This window comes from Ambystoma mexicanum, chromosome 12 (assembly GCF_040938575.1).
Source record: "Ambystoma mexicanum isolate Mex_15411 chromosome 12, UKY_AmexF1_1, whole genome shotgun sequence".
NCBI lineage: Eukaryota > Metazoa > Chordata > Amphibia > Caudata > Ambystomatidae > Ambystoma > Ambystoma mexicanum.
Window position 1 is genome coordinate 694,763,347 of NC_090936.1, and position 22,844 is coordinate 694,786,190.

General features: G+C 43.4%; 1 protein-coding gene across 3 annotated transcripts in view; it reads right to left on the minus strand.

Moving 5' to 3' along the window:
* CELSR1 (cadherin EGF LAG seven-pass G-type receptor 1) overlaps positions 1–22,844 on the minus strand; it is a 526,468-nt gene that overhangs the window by 108,581 nt on the left and 395,043 nt on the right. For all 3 annotated transcript variants that reach the window (XM_069629236.1, XM_069629235.1, XM_069629237.1), the window contains exons 15-18: positions 22,066–22,249; positions 18,140–18,241; positions 10,598–10,692; positions 2,075–2,284 (exon numbers count right to left, since the gene is read on the minus strand). In XM_069629236.1, the coding sequence (XP_069485337.1) occupies positions 2,075–2,284; positions 10,598–10,692; positions 18,140–18,241; positions 22,066–22,249 (591 nt within the window). The remainder of the gene's footprint in view (positions 1–2,074; positions 2,285–10,597; positions 10,693–18,139; positions 18,242–22,065; positions 22,250–22,844) is intronic.

Here is a 22,844-nt window from a genome sequence, read left to right on the forward strand (position 1 = left end):
GCTACCCAATTTTTCAGAAATGTGCTCTGCAAAATGCATGATTTCAAGCCAATCTTTTAAAAATAATTAAGGGGAAGAGCAGCCCAAAACCTCACTGGATTAGTTCTGGTTCACTGGTTAGGTGCAACTCTAGGAACCCTTGCACTTTACAAATACACCAGCTTGCACTGCTCTGGACGCTAGGGATATTGTCAGAGTGGGGCATGGAAGCCCAAGAAAACGACTGATTAAATCTTGCTCCCTTCTCTGACCATACATTGAGAAAAAAACAAATCCACTCACCAAAAAAAATCAATGTTTCCATAGTTAGCCTCACCCCTCCAACTCCTGCCAGGCTGTACACTCTGCTGGATCGCATGCAGGGTGTATATGGGAAATGGGTCAGCAGCACAGTGGCAGGTGCTGACCAACAGGAATTCCAACTGTCATTTTTCAATCCCAAATGCTAAACAATTTGGATAGCCAAAGTTTCTGTGGATAACTTTCTAAACTCTGATTTTAGGTTGGTGGTACATGTTCATTATCAGTATCTGTAAACATGTGCTAGCTTTGGATTGGCACACTACGTTCACCCCTGTGCCAAACTCTATTAATCCATCAGCTCCGGTACAGCCCAACTCAAGGCAGAACACTAACCTTGACTGCAGTGTCCAAAGCTCTCTCCCAGCCATAACGCTTAGATTTTGTACCTGGATGTATCCCAATGGTTCGGAAGTATCAGTATGGACTAGGACAGCTAAATCAGCTATAGATTATTCACAAAGTTTTGGGAGTATCAAGGGGTTCCTTGTGTAAACCGAAGAAGGGAATACTATTTATTCTATATGTGCCCAGAATGTTTCAAACTAATAGCCCTAATTATTTCGTGGACAAAGTAATGGGGGAGCTTTGAGCAAAGCTTTTATGAGATCTCAAAATATCCATGTAATCACTCGCACTCTATTTCTACAATTACGTGCCTGTGTCAATCCTTAATCCTGGTTGGAGATTACTCTCTCATTACTCGGGTAGTATTTTCCTTTGAGTGCACAGAGGTTTTGACAAGATCACCCAGACTGTAAGCAACAAGCAACAAGCAATATGTCATGTATGAATGCATTGTCTTTGTTGAATACAAGGCAACAATTATTTGACAAGTTAACACAGTAGTGTGTAAAAGCATGGTGAACGTGTAAGGCTTAAAAGTAAAAGAATATGGTTAGGTATATTTATATACTTTATAGGGCAGTGGTCACTGCCCTATAGTTAAGGTGATAGCCTTGAGTCATAGAAAATCCGAAAATCCTATTGCTAAGAACATTTGACTTGCATGACGGATTTTGGATGACATTTTCCAACAAAAGGTTTATTACAGGCCCCCGAGAATAGACATTTTGGGAATGATTTATTAAACAATGAAAAAGTTATTAAGAAAGCAAAATAATGCCGTTTTCGTCCTACTCCCATTAATTTTCATATAGAGAAAAAGTCCAAATTTGGTAAAGCCGAAGAGCAAAAACTGCTGGACAGATTTGGACCAAATAAGAAACAACTTGAGCATGAAGCGTTGACTTAATTTTCGGGGGCAGGTTTGGGGTTAATCCGGCCAAAAGCTTTAAAAAAATGTTGACGCGGAAGTGGGTGCCCTCTGCTCCTCCAAGAAATAGCTATATCTCCCATGGTGCAGATCAACGGTCTTCTGGTGACCGACATTTGCCTTCAGATGGTCCAAAATCACAAAGAGCAAAACAAATTGAGTATCTGCTGGACAACATTTTGCCTGATGCACACAGATTGTCTTGTATATGCTTAATGGAAACGATGCAATGCGAGTATTTTTTCGTATGCAAGGAACCTATTATTGTAAACACATTGCTTGCAGCAAGTTGCATGAAATTCTACGCTAACATAATTTACTGTGTATTTTGTTTCATAAAAACAAATGTATATCACTTATTTCTCTTCACTGCATGGACCTTTATGTATATCCTTCATATGTGCATGAACCTTTATCCTCCAATGTTTGTATCTCATTTTAAACCAATAGAGCCTTTGTATAAAAAGTAAACAATCAAACTCCTGCATATAATCTCACCTCATTGAAGTTAACATCCCTTGTAGCTGCAAGGTCGAAGCCTTGTTGTTGGCTCTCGAACTGGAGGACCCTGACAAGCATCTGGTATCCGGTCCTCACATCATTCCCGTAGAAGGGCTTGGTGTAATTTGTGGCATTCTTCAGTTCCCTAGCGATGAAAATTGACTTCTCGCCATCAAGCTTGGTCTCATTGCGGTGAAGTTTCTCGTTCTGAAGTAGAAAAGGAACATGGTTATGTAAATCATGAATTGACTTGGCTATCAAATTCCCTATCGAATTATTTAGCAATTTCCGCTCTTTCTTGGTAGCATGGATACACATTTGAAACCCAGGAGATTGCTGGCAACTGAGCGACATTCTGGCTGGACAAAGCGGCAAGGGGAAGATTGCCAACCTTGAGAGGCACATGGTTTTCTGTCTAGTTCAAGTTCTTAATTCAATGCAAGAATGATGTTTATTACAGAGGGACTAAACATCTTCCAACATTTAGAACGTTTTTAAATATGTATTCTCGGCATAGGACACAAGGCACCACAGGTGACAGTTATGCCAGTAATCGTTGATTTATCTACCGATTATTTTGTTGTACTTGTGAAATATTTTGATTTGAAGAGACAGAGGTCACACTTTTAGATGCATCAATGCCACTAGTAGTCAATATACCAGCCAAACTAAGCAGTCACAGACGAGCACATCAACATTGTCAATGGACCATATGTCATTGACACAGCTGCATGCCTGTTGACATGAAGAAATAATGGGATATATTGAGTGAAAAATTAAATCAATCCAAGATGGGCCCACGAGGGTGCGGCTATCATGCAAAGACCATAGAAATATTAAACACATCTTGAACAACAGGCATCATTTCAATCGTGCTAAATGTAATTTGGCGATTTTATGTATAACAAGCAATCGCATTTGTTTATGCCTTTCACTGAATGGATGGCCCTCAGGAATGACATAACTGTATGTGTAATGCACATGACCTTTGCAAGGGAGTAGTATTATATCCAAGTAAATGTGCAACATGGAGGAAAGGATCTCGCAGTGTTAGGCAGAATTATATGCAGTACCCTTTGGGAACACCACACACAATTAAGATTACAAGTGACAGTACAAAGTCACCTTTGGTACAAGCATGTACTACACAGTTAAAGTGGTAGCGATGGCTGATCAGCCAGACTTATCTCAAGGATTGAGGTTGCTGAGCAGGCAAGGGGGCAGAGAGGCTTACATTGAGAGACACATCTACCTCTTCCAACTCATCATTGACATATTATCTTCCTCAATACTTTCCACATTTGCTAGAGAGTCAGGCATTTCAGACCCACTCCCCAGACTTTGGTTCTTTAACAACTTTTCAACTAATTCAATCTTTTTGCCTTTGGCAGAGAGTTTCCTTTCTTTTCACATGTTTCTTAAATAATCAGCAGTGTAACTCAGGGGGGTCTCCTGACTGTGGCTTTCCATATCAGACATGATTAATATTGCTTTTAGTGATATTAGCCTTGTGGTTAGTTGATTCAAGGAAATAGCAGCACTCTACGTGTAATTATTATACTTTCATCCTCACCGCTGTACACCAGTGTTAGGCAGAATTATATGCAGTACCCTTTGGGAACACCACACACAATTAAGACTATAAGTGATAGTACAGATTCACATTTGGTACAAGCCTGTACTACACAGTTAAAGTGGTAGTGATGGGTGAGCAGCCAGACTTATCTCAAGAGCAAGTGAGCAGTAACACGCACTTCCAAGACATCTATAACTTGGACTTTCACACATGGTCAATTTATACAATTCCTGGAGGATTATATTATGAGACAACCGTTTTCTGTGCTTCCAATCTGTGTTTTATAAACAGCCTCCCTCCCCCCCATAGTGTGCGCTCCAGTCTGTAATCTAGAACTCTCTGGTGAAAGCACAGTTGAAACTTTAACAGGCCTGCAAACATGATGTGATCCATGGCTACACGCGCCATTCCTAACAAGCCCAAGTTCATATAGCATGGGGCAGTTTACAGTCAGACACCAACTACTTTTTTGGAACATGCATGCACGTCTGCAATCAGTTCCTAACCCTGTGCAGCAAGACATGATCATATTGCACACATAGAATGTATGAAGCTTTATCTGGAACATCATAACCCAATCCGGCACACTCTCTCCCTCTCTCTCTGCATGGGCAGAGGGGCGCGTTTGCTAGACCCATGCTAGCCATTGCTAACTGCTGTGTGATCAGTGAAAAATACACAGATAGCTTGAGGGGGTGTCTTTTGTTACAAAAGCACTATTGGAAAAGGAAATTATTTACTTAAACTAACATTGCACATTTACAATATTAATTTCCAATGCCAAATACTTTACTCACAGTGGAAAAGTTACACTGTGCTTAGTGATCAAAGCTGGTTATAATAACCTAGAATAGCCATATACATTATTTTCTGATAGAAGATTATCATTCCAAGATGGACAGTCTGGTGTACATGTTGAACTATTTCGAAATACCACTATGAGAGAGGTGAAGAGGATGCACAGGACCAACGAGGGTTCCAGCCAGCTTTGCATAAAATCAAAGAGCCTTTTGGGAACATAAGAATTACCACATATCTTTATACTTAACAAATATGTCTGTAATCGAATGGTGGAATGACTGAAGCACTAAGTACTTTACGTAACACACCCTAACATATTTGTAGTATTGAAGCAAATATGCTGATTCGGAGAGCATCAAAAACTGCATGAGAGGATAAAATAGCCCAACATCAGAAACACCATTCGGGTCAAAGTGTGGCAGAAAGGGTGGCTGTGCACATGCTTGGTCACCACTGCACAGCAGGCATCCTAAGATAATTGTGTATATATATATATATATATATATATATATATATATATATATATATATATATATATATATATATATATATATATATATATATATATATATATATATATATATATATATATATATATAATTTTGCAAGTTCCTTAATATCCAACAGTACAATCAGCAAAGAGATCAAAAGTACATGCCATATACTAAATAAGCCTGCAATGTTCCTGACCTTGAGAAGTAGCTTTGAGGTGTCTGTCTCCTGCTCTCTCACTCGTACTTGTGTAACACATTTAAGTAATTTTGAAGGTGCCACAGGCTCATTTTTGGGTTTGCTGTGGGTGTCTCCTACTTGCACCAGAGTCCTATTTTACCACGTTATGAAATACAGTGAAACCACCAACCTCTTGCCTTTTTTGTTTTAAAAAGCATCTAGGCTCCACCTCTTCTATAAAGCCTTTGCTCAGCTTTGAACCCAGAACACAACACAGCCCCCTCTCAGAACAAATAGAAACAGATGCAGGTTTATGTCATGTGTTGTTACTTGGGGCTTATAAAGCCCAGCCTTTCCGACCTGAATATCTTCATGGTGATGGGGGATGTTTGTGCATTGCAGAACTGGCTATCCAATAGGAAGACCGGAGTCTGTTATGCTTCAGGAAAGGTGCTGAGTGCACTGGGATTAATACTTTCTCGTGTTTAGCGCCATTGGATGAGTGCACAGCAGATGTGTGTGCTGTTGGACTGGTGTGTGTTCTTGGTGTGATGAAAGACCAGAGCCTGCGCCTCTTTAGGCATATGTGCATCTGGCTACTGTTTAAGTGGGTGGATGCGGTGTGCTGTGGGGGTCGATGGATGCTGTCGGGCATGTCTTGCGAAGTGAACCTGTGTGTGTTGCCTAAAGTGGTGGGTAGGAGGGATGGAGCAGACATACGGTGGAAGCAATAACTGCTACAAGACGTGTGCAGGGCATTTGGAGCATTCTTGGTTTTGTTGTGTCTGGTGAGGAGTGTAGTGTGAGACCAAAAATATGCGTAACTTTTTCCTGACTGATTTACCAAATGTTTGTCTTATTAGTCCTAATGCAAACTGGAGAACCAATGTTGAAATCTTGAGGGTCCTTAAGCCTCGCAGGGTCATAGGGGACCATACATTCTGTTTGCCCCATGTAGGGGAACATTGCATAACTGGCTGTCAGGGCTTCACAGTAGTCTCACTTTCCGAGTGTTCTGCTCTACTGTAGTGCGGGCGTGCCCTGACTGGGGAGCCAGCGTATAAATACAATGCCAAACCTGAAGCTAGTCATTGTTCAAATGTGTGTGCGCATAAGTGATATTAATGTGACCCTGTATCGCAATGGTTCTGCTTGTGTAATTTTTCCACGGCCGCATTATCAATAGCCAGATTAGAGGAGCTTGGGATTGGTGTCTGGATTCAAAACTGAATCCACAACTGGGACCTCATTGCTGCAAATGTACGCCAGCACAAATGCCTATTCCTCGCCATAAAAAGTATTAACGTCTGCGCAATTGCATTTGTTCAGATTAAGATTCATTGTACTTGCACAAACACTTGTGCTTGTGAAAAAGAAAGCATCCGTGCTGCTGAAAATTTCAGGTAATGAGGCCCCTGGTCAGTTTGCGTAGGAATACATCAGCGATGGTCTCAATGTTTGCGTGCCCAAAGAATGGGACAGTCAAAATGTTGGAATGAAATCAACACTGTGATTTGGACCTGGTTTCCAAAAGCACCAATGGCCATGAACAGGGAGGGTCTGCTACTATTATATGTAGATACCTGTGAAGGAAATCTGTGATCATGAAAGATGGCGAAGAATCAACAATCAGATGTGGTGAACCCCTGCAACCGACCTAGAAACCCCCAGATGGGAAAGCCCTACCATATGACTCTGGTTCTTGACGCACCTCTACCCGGGTGGGACCAGCCTTGTCACAGGGACACAAGTCTCAACTCCTGGTGCCCCCTGGAAGCATTTCTGGATATGATCACTGTGCAGAGACTGACCATGAAGAGGTGACAGCACCAGCATGGAGACACACCACCAGCCATCAAGACTGGCAGCTGCCCAAGCCTTGAAATAAGAATCAAGTAAGCTAACCAAAGTGCCTGCATTCCCAGCAGTGTGGCCAAACCCTGAAAAGCAACCTCTGGAGTCCTCCGGCAACCTTTCACCACACGCACCAGGCCTTCATTGTTAAAATCCTCTTTGTATAGCACTTTAGCTCAGACACATCTTCTTCATTGACACCCAGCTGTTCCTTCTGCTCAAAGATCCACCTACAGCTCCTTGTTGATGCTACCAATTCCTCAGGACAGTCAGAACACCGCCCCTGCAACGTTTGATGCCAACCAGATCAGAGCACCAGTTTGAAACACTTGAAGATCTAGAACCATGAGGTATTTGAGCAATTGAGAGTGGTTTCCGAGTAGCATGAAAGATCTTTTCTAGCCCCAGTTAGTCAAACGATTGACATTTCTTTCGACGTGCCTCAGCTGTCCCAATTGCAGGGCCTAGCCAACCTTTGAAATAATACAGAACCAGGACCACATCCTGGCGGAAGAATCAGCAACCAGTTAATCTCCCCTGCTATAGTCTAGGGGATAGATGTATCACAGTATTGAATTATCATAATTGTAACGAGGTTGGGAACCCATTACTGAACAGTAACCACACCAAGTTCTTGACTTTGATTACTTGGGCAGTGCACCAATAAGTGAGCCAATAAGGGTGTGGGAGAATAAAGACTACCTGGTCCCACCACCTGGGATGTGCACCAAACACGTGGCATGTGGTCTGTGTGCAATGCCTTGTGGGTCCGCAGAAATGACCCAGCCGTGTGCCTTGGTGTGCTCTCTGGGTTGCAGTGTGCGTTGTTGGACATTCCGTATCCTTGCCTGGTGTGTGCGCACAGGATGCATTGTGAGATCAGGGTTTATGTGTAATGCGTGCTGCTCGATAAAGGAAACAGCAGCTGAATGTATTGCATGGTGTTGTAGTGATCTGCTGTGTGTAGGGTTTCCTTGAACAAAGCAGTTATGTACTGTTCACCGTGGGATGTGGTGTGTGCTGAATCCCATTTGTATGTGTGTTCCTGTGCTGTTAATGAATTGAGCGTGATCTGTGTATCATTGATAGAGGGAGAGGTACCTAAAGGACTCAATTTAACAGACTGACCGGACTAAGCTCCTTTACCTCCATTCTATAACTAGCGCATAGACATAGACACATTTCTGCACATGTCAAAGCCTGTAAAAGTGCAAGATATACCTGCACCAGACACCTTTACATAAGGACGTAGAGGAGGTTGTGCACTCAATGTCACTGGTATGTGGCAAGCGTTGTTTCTGTCTGGTGGATGTTTTGCTTTATTGACTGTATTAACACAAATTACATGACTCAGGAACACATCCATGAAGTCCTTCATGATGCTGTTGGCGCTGCTATTCACTTTGGACAGGGCTTATTACAGACCCTCTTTACCCAGTGACCACGTTGCTTTGCCCCTCCAGCCAATCACCAAGACGTTCACTGCTTGCCGTTCTATGCTGCCCTGAGGACATAAATATATCTCCTAATTTCTATAGGAAATCACTGAAAGGGTCAAGAGTACCTCTTGGAGATGAGTAAGAATACGAGCCCCCGTGATATGCATTCTCCATAAACCCACTGGATCCATAATTACTTGATCTCAGGCTCGCCTCCCCAATACTTGTCATGGCAACGAGGTAAGGCCATGTCATAAGGAACAAGTTATGGGACTGTACTGGTGAGACTGTAGTCATTTATTTGGTTTCAAGTCTCATAACAATGTTCTGAGATCCCGCTCTGGGTGGTCAGTATGATAAAGAGCAAGATTATATTATATGTGGAGTATTGATCTGGGGGGAACACTTGTTCTCAACTACATATTGCCATGCAAACACTGGACAGGGAGAACCGTAAGAAAGGGACTTGGACCAAGAATTCCCAGGCTTGCGGTTCTCACACTCTCTTTGGAATAGTACCTTTTTCCGAAGTCCCTCTCTTTCCTTGGCACTTTGCCTGATATATAATTAGCGCCTGGGGTAGGGGGTGCAGCTAATACGGTTGTGCGTAACACGGGCTGAAGCCTCTAATCTCAGCCAGCGTTCCACAGAACCCACTGGCTGTTTCCCCCGCTGCCCCATCTTCCCCCTTCCATTTCTTCCTTTTTTTCCATTTCCCAAGTCCCCTTCCCTGCCCCACTTACCTGAGTGTTGCGGTGGGTGCCGCAGCCTCACTGCATCTCACTTTTCCAGGCCGACATGGTAATGGAAGAGGGGCCCACATTCCATTACCATGGCAGCCACTTTAGCAAAGGATTTTCATTAATTGAACGGGATGTGCACGGTGTCCCGTTCAATGACAGAAACCCCTTTTTTTTAAAAAACACCCTGGTTATCGCTTTGGTTACCGGTGGTGGTGACGGCGTTATCACCCCGTTTAAAAGGCTGGAGCCAGGGATAATGTCCCAGTTCCCGCGTTATAGGCCTTCGCTTCGATCCAGCCTATAACATGGGTTGCCGGGTCGTTACCCCCATTCCAGCCCTTAGAACAGGGTGATAACGCCATAATATATACACATCTGGGAGATGGTGATTGCGAGTAAGTGAGAGAGAGCGGGGGGTCAATGCCAGATGCACTCACAATCCCTTTGTTCCCTAGTCAGTTGGGGCTTAAGGGGGCACAGGACATTAAGGTTCTGAGGAAGTCATCCCCCATGGAGTTATAAAGGAGTGAGTATAATACCCTCCTACCAGGCCTAAGGCCTCATTACGACTTTGGAGGTAGCCATGGCACTATTGGCGCCATGTCTGTCTCCAAAATCGTGTCCGGGTTCCCTGAATGGGGAATTACCGGGCCATTCCGAGTTTGGAGGGCCCGGTAATTCCTCCTTCAGGGAACCCGGGCCCGGTCCTTCCCCATTCCCATTTGAGCCCCCATAGGGCTCAATGGGAATGGGAAGGGAGCTAACAACGGGCCCACTAATAATGGGCCCGTTGTTAGCTCCCTGGTTCCCTTGAGGAACCCGCTATGGATGTCTGGATAAACCAGACGTCCACAGCGGGTACCACGAGGGAACCTCGTAATAGTGCGGAGTTTACCGGCGCCGTTAAACCCATTCCGCACTTCTTATAATGAGGCCCCTAGACTCGAGGTCCTGAGATCTGAACCTAGACCGTTCAGGTGACTGTCCCATAGAGACACCATCATAAAGGGCAAATGGGTCTGAGGGCTACAGTCGCACCTGAAAGGTATGAAATAACAATGTTTAGGGTTTTGAGAAAGGTGAAGATGTGCTTCTACTACACTTTAGTAGATAATAAGTGGCCCTCAATATTTATCAGTATAATAGCCAGTGCAGGGCTCTCACGTTTGGAACTCTAATGCAAATAGTGTTTTAAATGTGGCAAACCGACAATAATGTTATTTAATACTATTTACAAAACTATGTATATTATTAGATAACTCTCCTGATTAACACATCAATTGTGAGAATTCTGGCATCAACACTGCAGCATTCGATACAATAAAACTAGAAACAAGATCATTGCCATGGACTATGTACAGGCGCATCCAATGCAGACCAGGTTTTACAAGCATTAAGCAGGGATTCTACCAAAAAAGACAATACTATTCCATACCATTGTTTTGAGGTAGACGAATGAATTAGTGGTGCAGTTAAAGAGCTCGGGAGGGAGCCAGCCTTTCTCCTCATTACAGTGTCGAATAGCATTCCCTAAAAAAAAGAAACCGTTTTTAATTTGGACTGTACAAGTTAGACATGTAAAACCAAACACGTTTCAATTTCTTGAAAATAAAAATGCAGAAGAAAACAAGACTGAATGTAAAACATCTGTTAGGATGGCCAATAATCCAAATGAGGGGTCGTGAAAAGAAATTAATTTGATAGAATTTAACTGGGGCATTTGGGTTGCTAAAGGTCCCGCTCCACTATTGATTGATCTCAACATTTTCCCTAAAGAAATATCTATATAAAAGGGTAGACACTGAATTAAGAATTAAATTGGCTCGGGAGACGAACTAAATCAATCATTGGCAATGTTACTTGTTTTGTTGATAATGACATGGATTATTGCCTGTTCGAAGACTGTCATGTTTCAGTTTTCAGCTAATGATTGGAGACAAGTACACAATGTGGTTAATTAGAAAGCAATATATCCCTTGGGGGCTGCACCTGTTCACTATACAGACTAGCATGGGCGAGCTTTTTGAATACAGGGCTCGACAAGCAGCCACACATTTAATTGAATAATAAAAAGGTCTACTACAAACCAAACCAATCTCATGGAGAGGACTGCGGAGCATCGTAAAGAAATAGAAAGCAAGTCAAAGGGTTCTTCCCTTGCTCAGAGCCGTACTTTTCAATGCCAAAGCACGGTCCGATATTCTCAATACGGGACCAGTATACTCCTACTCGCCTGGAAAGACGTATTGTCCCCATCGCTGCACATATTCAGCTCGGAGGTCAAAAGGTAAAGAGGTGAAAGTATACAATTTTTTAGAATGCTTGAGCATATAGACAGGAAAGACATGACATTGGGGAAGTCCAGATGCTCTGAGGCAAGTGTGTAACTGATAAATGTCAGTTTTCAAGGTAGTTAACATAGTGAAGAGTCATTGGGAGCATTGATGAACCAGGTGGCAGAACAGTTGTGAGCATGGCATTTGCATTGGGTTGAGACAGGCTTGCTCATTAAAGACATCAAGAAATAGGCAGTTTTGCATCGTCTATATCGTCCATGTTAGAGAATGCACAACACAACACTCAATAGGTTCTAAAAAAACACAGCACTTTTTCACAATAAACGTTATTACATCACACCACCATAATACATTAAAAGAAACCATACACTCCAAAATACCAATCACTACAGTGTAAAAAGTCTGCCTTCTGGGCAGTGAGGGAGTAGGTGAAGGACTGTTGCACAATTCACAAGATGACATTACAACTGTTAGGGCAGAGGTCCCTCTATGAGGGTTCTGCTGTCCCATTTCATAGGACCCCTAAACCTTTTGCTTTTTCCTGTTGGTTTTCATGGCTGTTTGACATACTTTTTGCGGTCACAGTGACTTCAGAAACGTCTCCCTGCCACTGCAATCCTTTTTGACGTGCTGTCCTATAGCACCTTTGTAAGCACACCATTTGGGCCCCAGTGTGATTATGTCTCCCAACAATGGTGCTGTGGCATAGGCTGGATGCAGTTGTGATTTGGTCTTGGCTTCACCAGGGGTGCCGCCGGTTTTACTGAATTATATACTCTATATACTGGTATGGCAGCCATTGGGATACTAATGCATTTTGTAAGTCCGACTCCCAGGCATTTGGTTTCTGGCCATCCCTTACTCTGGCCAACCTCTGCTCCCTCTAAAGTGATTTAAACTGCTCCTCGGACAGCGCCAGTACACATCCAGTGTGGTTGGACCTGAGGGTTTGCAGGGCCAACCTTATTGGTTTGCTGCCAAACCCTTTGTGTGGCTACCTGGTGTGTGACTGGAGTTCTGGCTTAGGCCAAGCCATGAGTGAATGCACATATCGAGGGGAGATCTTGTGCTTTCCTCATCTCAGGGGATTCCTACCTGGATTGCTGGAGGAATTGCCATTAAAATGGACTGCTGCTTTTCTATGGGCTGGCGCATTAAGTATTTACCTCCAGGCCATGATATATACTGGGATATCGCTCCATAAAACCTCTTGTGTCCTGGGGTAGTGAGGCTTTGCAGAACCCCTCTGCAGTGGTTTGCCATTGACTTCCATTGACCCGTATAGGGCTCTGCATCCATGCTTCTCTGGTCATCTGAGAATCAAAAGTGTGACTGAAGCTCTTTATGGGGAGGGATATTCTGCGACGTCCCCTTGGTTCATTGCTTCTTTGTCTGCAGCTGTGTGGTAGATCAGGTACTTCCCTGCCTTTGTCTCAAAACCAAGGCTCTGCCTATGGACTTTGTCACATTATTTCCTATGGGGATCGTTTTAAATACCTCAAGTCTACTGAAATGTACTAGAATACTTCGTATAATTGCTGGTTATGTTGTGTATAATTGTATCTAGGAGTGTAATAATACCATCTCGGATACTGGAAGCCTAACCCAATTCTGATTTTGTGGGCCTTTTTGTGAATTGCTAACTCCTCTGCCTCTAGGTGTCACGTGTGTTACATGGTCTACCTAGATGTACCCTGTCTTTACTATATGCTAGAGGTTTTGGGGGGTATTGGGACTGATCATTTACTGGCATTTGAAGGTCCTGATCGTGAATGTGTAAATGAATTTTACAGCAGTCTAGGGTTCCCTTTTTCACCCCACTCCCTAGCCTTATATGTATTAGGTTTACCACCAGGTATAGGTCATATATTTGGTACCAGGTCCCTTTTTCACAATCATCTTTGCATGGACGTTGATCCTGCAGAAGCAATGGTGTCAAGTGAGAGCAGGGTGGGTTGTTGCGTTGGCGTTGGGGCAGGGGAGCTGAAAGAATACAATTTAAAAAGGAGAAGAAAAATAAGACAGGGGGTTAGGGAGGAGTCACCCAAGGGTAAATATAAAATGATAGGGGTCATGGGGGTGCTGCCAAAAAAGATCACCCACCCCCGGATAGCAATATAGTGATAACTGTGCTCCCCTCTGTGTGCCAAAGAACTGAACAGCTGTGCTTGACCAGGAACACCGTTACAGGATAGAAGGAAAAAGAAAAGAAAAAGAGTGATAAGGTAAGTGAGAAAAGGACCAGAAATGAACATGAGTGGCAGAAGGTGAGTGGGGAGGAGGGCAGCAACGCTGCCGCAGGGTCAATGCACTTGAAGGGAGAGCGGGCGGGTGTGGGAAAACTGTGAGCAAAATCAGGAAAACATAACCCTGATGCATACATTTAGCTTAGGAGTGGGAAGAGTCTGCCTAGACCCATTACTGTTTTATACATGCACTGTGTTTTACTGTGTGTTACATTTAGCCTAAAGGTATCTTATTTCAACTATTAGTTGCTGTATGTGAAATTCGAAATAAAAAGTGTATATTTGTCAGTAAACATGTGTAGTCTTTTCTTTTAGGGTGTCAGTTTGGCACTAACTGTACCTCTCCACCAGCCCTCTTACCTCCATTGAATGAACCCTTGAGGTTCGGCCATAGCTACCAATATAGAGACGTTGGTTTATCTTTTGGTTGGCACCCTGTGTACCCTTAGGATAGATAGTTCACCCCTCACCATTGGGCTGTGGAAAAACCTCCCTAACATCGAGGTTCTGCACATTGGGAGACATATGACTGACCCCGAAGATACTTGCTTTCAAAGAAGAAACTATAATTATAGTTGTTCTTTTATAATACGCTTAATACCAGCGAGTGGTTTCTAAGTGCAGGATCGGGATTCAAACCTATGTTGCACTGCGCTGTCTTGCTTCCAAGACAAACGTGTTGCCCCAGGGCTATCCTTCCTCCCCTATGCATTCTAAACCCCTAAGAAGGCAGCTCAAAAGCACAATTATTAGGCACATATACACAGATTATGGATTGCCTAAAATACATTTTCTAACCCCAACACCATCAATGAATACATTCTTTTTTCTGTTCAAAAGGGAAAACATACCCCCCCATCTGATCAGTTTCTCGGATCCACTGGGCGTTTTTGTGATTGAACGACAACTGAAAAAAACAAAGGCCTTGAGCGTCTTACTAGCAGATTATATGTTTATAATTTCAATAATGTAAACAGATAGTCAACGGATTTCTTGTCTACATCGCTTATTCCAGTTAATAGTATCTAGGAACTCTTTTGGTTCCTAACTAATATCCTTCAACATCAAGACACGTATTTGCGGTACAAACTTTAATCGGCTCTGCCATTATAGCAGAAACAATCATGCTGTGTGGGAATCCTTGCCTCTGCCCCTGTGGCCTGTATGCATGTGCCTCCATGTGACAGGTAAACAGTAGAGCGGCAATGAATGCCCAGCGGACACACTGCATGGCACGGAGAGTGCTTCCAGAAATTACTGCTGCGGACACACAAATGGATCGGCAAATTACCGTTTAGAAACACGCTGGTCGCTTCTTCAGGGTTAATTCTTTCATTTCAAATAGAGGAGCGTGTTGTCTCAAAAGGCCACACACCAAACCAACGTTGCACCTTTGTTATTCCTCCAGCAACTGGCAACAAAATGTACAACACACTGGGAATAAAATGTAAAAAGATTTCTGATCAGAGCTGTTCGCTGTGCTGGGATGCACCATGAATCAGTCATGAAACATGGTGGCCTTCTGCTAAACCTGCTGAATGATATCTTTCCATCTCCTTCACGTTAATACCTGAACTAAAGACCTTTGTATGAGTTCGCATAGTACACTGCTGTCAAGGGTTAATTGGCAAAGGCCATGGATGAAAAAGTACATTTTAGAACAGGACTAAAGTACTGTCTTCTGCAGTTCATAATCCATCCGATTACATGAGCTGGAAATAGCTGAATGACAGACATGGAAGTAAATCTGCAGCGGTGCCCGAGACCACAGAAGACCATTGTTTTCAAATTCATTATCAGAGAGCTGCCTCTGGCACCAGCAGACATTCTGTCCCTAGACTGGGAGATAGTGCAAGAGGTGGGCTGCACTTCTAGATCAATACTGGTTGATCGCATAAATGACAGTGCTGGACGCTAATTTACATTACGTAGATACCTCACTAAATGTATAAAGACATCAGTATGTGGCATACTTAGGGCTATCTAACATTATGGTAGCAATATTCTATTCTGTGACGATTCACAAGGTGTTGTCACTTCTCCCTAGTGGGGAACCCTTTTCCATGAGGCTACGGAGGGGCGACTGCTACCCAATAGTTCCCCTAGGGGTGGTCAACTGGAGGATGACCTCATGGAGAGTGACTCCTCCTGTGGGGACAAGGGCAATCACCCAGAGTGCAGGCCATTGCTGTCACCCCCCAACATTCCCTAGCCTTCGGCACTGTTCAGAACCATTTTGTTGAAAGTAAAACAATGTACTTTTGTAATACTGGGGATGAAGCTAAAACCAGAAGTACTAGGAAGAAGAAGAGCACAGGAGACATGAAAGTCATTGACGGTGCTAGTACTGGTGTGAGGTGGCCTTGAGAAGGCATGAAGATTAAGTTATCAACAAAAACAAAGGACTTTTACAATCCGCCAGGGCGGGACTGGCAACACTGTATAAGTATGGACTCCAAGCTGCTAAACAAAGCCAGGAGAGGCAACAGGCATGGAAACCAGCTGTAGTTTCAAAATGCCGTGGGCATACCAGAGTCTGAGAAGAGCGGAGGATGCCGGCAAGGCAAGGAAGAAGTTCTCAGCAGGACCAGCTGATGCAGACCTGAGCGCAAAGCACTGACCACCAGAAAAGGGTTGTAGACCCTAATGGGCATCAGCCAACCATCTGAGGGGAACCTTCTTGTCACAGTGGTGACCATGAGTCCACTGACTACCAGAGAATGTTTAGAGACCCTAAACAACATAAACCAAGCATCAGAGGAGAAATTCCTCTTCGCAGTAGTGACCATAAACCCACTGACCACCAGAGGAGGGTCTGGGATCCCAACCAAAGGGAATTGAGCAAGCAAGGATAATTTCCTTCTTGTAGTGGCGGCACTGAACTCAGTAATAATAATAATCAGTGATCCGCATAGAGGGATTTGGGACTTTGCTAACAACAAAACAGAGTGGCAAGGGGTAAATCAAGCTGATGGTTGTGAGAAATAACTTTTGAGACACCAGGAGAAAGGAGTAATTCTCCTGGAGAAAGGGCCAAAGCTCTTGCAACATACTCTACAGGCACCAGGGGAAAGGAGTCAATACCCCTGGCCTTGTTGTGAACTGTGCCAAGCAATACCAGGAGAATAGAGCCATTCTCCTGGTACCAAACTAGGAGTTGTGCTAAAGACACAGGGGGAATGGAGTCATTCCCCCTGGCCTAGTTGTGAAGTGTGCCAAGAAATACCAGGAGAAGGGAGTCATTCTCCTGGCATATTTCTGTTGCAAGAAAACATTCTTTTTGAACACTATTCTCACCATCAGGAGAAGGGAGACATTCTCCTGGATAAAGAACTTTCCGTTATTTTATCCTTTTAGTTGTAGTGGCCTAGAAGTATATCATGACACAAGACGGTGGTGTTTTGATTTGATGGACATTCTGAAAGACCCCGCTAGTATTAATGTTGAGGCAGGGAAACTGCTTTTAGAAAAAGGGATAGCGAGGGACTTTTACCCACAGATAAAAGTCTATAACCAACAGCATGCCACCTCTGTGTCAGCTTCCTTCTTCGACACCCTTACATTTCATAATGATTTTATTAATTCAGAGATGTATTGTGTAATGTCATAAATATACACAAAGCAGCGCTAATGAGTGCACTTCAAACAAATTACAAAATTTCTGTCAATGCATATGAACGCAAGGGTCTACATTAGAGTAAAACACAATCCTATTTTTTTTCCTACTCGGTAGAAATGTTGGGGAGCCTGAGGGTGACCAGTAAAAGAACCACAATAGTTCCCTTCAGCTTGAAGTAAGGTTTACTTTAGGCAATGATTTGCTGGTTCTGCAGATCCTGTAACACCAAAATGTATTAAGGTGCAGCTAGAGGCTGGAGGCTAAGTGCACTAGCATGGTGAAAGCCACCATGCCATTGTGCTCTACCCCTGACCCTTGGTGGGTTCTCTGTCAACTGGGTATACTCCACCCACAGATCCCTCTGATGGATTAGATGTACAGTCTGTTATGAGTGGTGGCCTAGGCACAGCTGTTAGCCCAGTAGTCACACTGCTGGCTGGAATTTATGATTACCAAACCCCTCAAGGTTACTGCCCTTACCTGCAACATAAGTGAAGTTCTAGTGTTTAATATTCAATGATGTGCTGGACTTAGGAAGGTCTTTAAAAAGAACATGTCAATGTATCACTCTCACTGCGCAATTCTGCAGTGTTAGAGTTAGAAGAAATATGATAACATAATGAACAGGTCCTATAACAGAGGCAAAAAACAAGCATAATATTTAGAAGTAAATACTTTCAAACACTGTCTATGTTTTAAAACAATGCACTCAATTAACACATTTTCATGAAGTGCACCCTGCAACGCTGGGGATTTGCGGGTGCAGACATCTCATTCGCGACTCTCCAGCATTATTCATATTTCCTCCCACTTACCGATAGAGCCCTTGGGACATGGTACTGCGGCCGGCTGTCCAAACTTGGTCTGCGGCCACCAAATGCCAGCCTCAAATGCTTTCGGGCATCCATTGTAGATCACTGGAAGGCAGAAAAACAAAGCCAGTGTGATTATCTTTGACTCTCTGTGATAGCCATAATGAGGGTCAATATGTCTATACCATCAGATTGGCAGTCTATGGGCATTCTTGTTGCCAGTACATGCAGCGTGGTCTAGAAATGAAGTAGAATTAACTCTCTTCAGCACTCCACAGCAGTGTGGTGACTCTGGAGAAAAGAGAGTGTGTGAGCATGTTTTGATATGTGCCTGCATTAAGCTATGTTATCTATGGCTAGTCCTGTTTTAAAAGTGCTACACTGAATTAGGTTTGGTATGCTACACTGTGTTATGTTATGCTATACCGTTAAACTGCTGGGATCAAAGTGTTCTTTTCCCAAAGCTAAATGCACGTTAACTAGAATCTATCTGAGTGCTACTGTATGTACTCGTTCACTCCTTTTTGGTGGGTGAGGAGTTATAATGTTAGTTTGGTTTTATACTAGCTGGTTAGCTAATGTTATATTATGATGAGGTTTCATTATATTTTGCTTTTAATCTGTAATTTTAAAGTGATTTTGAAGCAGCCATAAAACAGCTGGTAGCGACCACTTATATTAGCAAAAAAACAAAAAGAAGGTAGACTTGATAATCTGTTCATTAGACCAAACAACCCTATTTTGACCTAACATTCACATGATGCTCTCTATTAACAATACACAGTAATTGAAGCTGAGGATGAGAAGGCTAGTCAAAGGACAGATTTTGTAAATTAACTTCTATAAGCACCCATCCTCCGCCTAAGAGGATTCCTGCCTCACACACCAATATAGTAGGATTCAGGAACCTCTAGGAAGTACGGACTGGGGCTTCGGCCCCCAAGGAAGCCGTGGGTGAAATCCAACCCTCAGTTAAATGTGCTCGTATCTCCTTCCAGTTTACCCATATTTAGAACCTGGACGTTTGGGGGGTGTTAGTAGAGGGGTTTTGCATGCTGTTTTCTTGGCCATGGTTTTCTACATGCCTTGGCTCGCCATGACACGGTAGAAGGCCCAAAGTCTGCCCATAGACAGGCTTTGTGTCCTTAAGCTCTTTGCGCACAAGCCCAGATTTTTGGTAACCATGCCATAATGGAGGGAACCAAAATAATTTGAGGTTTTATTTGCTTGCTTTTCAAGGAGCTTTTGCAAACTTGGCAAATTTGTACTTCTGACACACAACCCCTCCCAAATGTTGTTGGAGGCCTAGAGAAGGAAGCAAAAGGGTTTTACCGTCTGTGTTTTCTTGGGCATAGCTTCAACATGCCCAGTCTCATCATGCAGTGAATAATTTCCAGACATTCCTCACCTCCTCTTCAACTATCTCTCCTCTTGGAGCTGCGCCCCATATAATACAGTTGAATCCCACAATAAATTCGGTCCAATTGTACACATAGCTCCTCTACTTTTTTCATCTCATGCCTTCCTGTGCCCTCATCTCAACTCTCTACCTGACTTTGTTTCTGCCTATCCCTACTGAATGTTCCATCATACTTCCATCCTCTCTGACAGGCAAAGTGATTTGACACCATAAAATATGGCAGGAGGAACTATACAAATGCACAATAACATAACATACACACTGGTTACAGTTTGGGTGAGCTACCACTGGACTATCTGTGCTTTCAATCCAGTACCCTATGAGCCCCAAATTCACATACGCACCTAGAGAAGATTCATTTATTGACGTGTTCTGTACAAAAATAATGACATTCCCCCCATGAGGATGAGGAAATAGTGACACCCTGTTATGCTATGTTATGCACACCAGGAACATTGCGGCATGGGATAATGCATGCCAATCAAGGACCCTTGTCTAACTAGTATTCTTTCTTTTTGGTGACATTGTTTGAAAAGTAGAATAATTGTTTCAAGGAGTGCTTTGAAATGAAGCAGTCTGTATGCTGACATATGACTTTTTATATCCAAAACACACAACTCGGAAGTCTTGTGCTATACTGAAAGAGGCGTCTGCTAATTGCCCATCTAGCTAGGTCCAGTTTTCTGGTCCTTTCTCATGTATTATGCAAACGGGTACAATCTTTATGTGGAAGCTGATTGGACATGCAAGTTACTGAATGAGATTTCAGAAAAATTGCATGTAATTTGTGTGGCAATATGTTGGAGGCAATTAAGGGTACCCTAGTGTTCCTTTAATCTCATTGCATTCACTAACTAGGAAGAATTACAAAAATAACCTATAACCTGTGCAGGAAATGGGCAAGAGTTCTCCTGATCCACAATCAAATACACATTATTTCTTCAGATCCCATATGCGGATAAACCAAAATCACATGTCCCATCCGCTAAACAACACTGTAGCTGCAATGATCAGCTGCACTCAGCGCTCATACAGTATGAGCTCAGAGAAGCGCTCCTTGGTGTCTCTTTTTTTTGCTTTGCAGTTAAGCTTCTTAGTGTAACAGCAGATTGCTGTAGACATTACAATCAGAGGAATTTTATTGCTGACTTTAGTCTGTGTCATGTTCATTAAGAGGGGTACCCTTTGGGTGAGTAGAAATCGGAAGGCTACGTAAAGCTGCATGTGTTATGAAACAATGGCCCTCATTACGAGGTTGGTGGTAGTCATGGCGCTATTTGCACCATGACTGCCACCAATAACGGTACCGTGTCCGGTTTGGTGAGATGGGGACTTACCAGTCCAGTCCGACCTTGGCGGGACCGGTAAGTTCCCATTCACCAAACCATTTCCCATTCCCATTTGAGCCCCCATAGGGCTCAATGGGAATGGGGAAGGTGCTAATAACGGTACCGCAAATTGCGGTACCGTTATTGGCTCTGATTTCCCTTAACGGGTCCAGTCCATAACGCCTGACCAGGCGTTAAAGGAGGGACCCGCTAAGGGAACTCGTAGTAGGGCGGTAAGGGATTACCGGCACTGGTCTTCTTACCGGTGCCTGGTAACCCTTACCGCCCTACTCGTAATGAGGCCCAATGTCTACAATCAGGTGTTCATATCATGCATTTTCTTTCATTCTGCCTCATTACGAGGCTGGCACTCCCGTAATGAAGGGTGCCGGTACGGGACCGGCACCGTTCATTACGGGATGCCTGATTACGAGGTCCCCTAGCGGGACCTGCACAGAATGTCTGGTCAGACCAGACGTCCTTAGCGGGTCCCGCAAGGGGACCAAGGAGCTAATAACGGGCACATTATTAACGGGCCCATTATTAGCTCCATCCGCATTCCCATTGAGCCATATGGGGGCTCAAATGGGAATGGGGATTGGGTTTGTGGATGAGAAATTACCGGGTCCTCCAAGGTCGGAATGACCCGGTAATTCCTCATTCACAGAACCCGGAGCTGGAACCCGGTATGGAGGCAGCTATGCCCTTATTAAGGGCATGGCTACCTCCATACTCGTAATGAGGCCCATTGTGTCTCTAAGTATTGACAGTAGAGTTTGAAACAGTCAAATTCTGGTGGCACTTGTTACTTTGCATTGCTGTTAATTGTATTCAGGATGGTTAACCTAAAGCTACATTCATATGATTTCCCGCCTCAAAGTTATATATTGTTAGGTTGATTTATAATCTGCTTTGTGTACATTTCAACTCCCCTCTTTAAAACAAAGTGTTATATTAGTTTTGTGCTTTTTTATACACTTTTGACAAGCATACCATTTGCCTGACATGACACCATACCGTGAAGACTCCCCATCCCCTGCATTCCCACAGGAGGTGGGACCCCAAAGTAATGTTTCCATTTCCAGGACTGCCTACAGTGGATATCAGTGAAGCATCATCAGTGTTGAACAACACATGTGACAGATTTGCTTTTACAACAGTAGCTTGAAAATGTACTGCACCTTCACATCCCTGACTGGTGACTTCAGCAAAGGGGTTATCGCAGCGATTGCATTGTCGGCCAATCACACCAGGTTTACAGGGACATTGCCCTGTCTCCATGTCACAACCACGCAAATGAGACCCAGACGGGAAGCAGTCACAGGGGTAGCAGGTGTCACTGTCCTCTGGCCGGAAGTAGTTATCCTGAAGACACAACCAAAAGAAATGAGGCAAAAGAATGTTTGAAAACATAATTTTACGTAATCGATTCAAAGTGAAGTGAATGAAAGCAAACGAATTAGTAATATATCACCAGGGGTCAAGTCCTAAAAATTAAAGTGGGGGGACTCATCAACAAATGCAATGGGATGTGACGTTGCCAGAAAATAGCATATCAAGGAGAAATATGCACATTTCATTAAACTGGCTTTGCATAACCACCCAAATTGAATAGACGAATGGCATTTGCCTTTCATAAAATCAACACACACACAAAACCAAGAGAGAATATTTTTCTTCTAATAGTGTTTTTGAAAACTTTAAAAAGTGTGCATGTTTTAAACTTCAAGAACCAATACAAATGTTTTCCCTGGGACTTGCAGTACCCAAATGGGACATTTCACCTTTAGTTGTTTATTTTTCATCAGGTTATATAATGCAGTGGTGAAGTGTCCCACCTGCAAACCTGACAACTGTGGTTCGATCCTGAGGTCGGCTTTAATTCATAAATTCAAAGAGGACATTCAATGTTTCTCATTTTATCTGGGGGGGGACTGAGTCCACCCTCTGAATAAAGTGG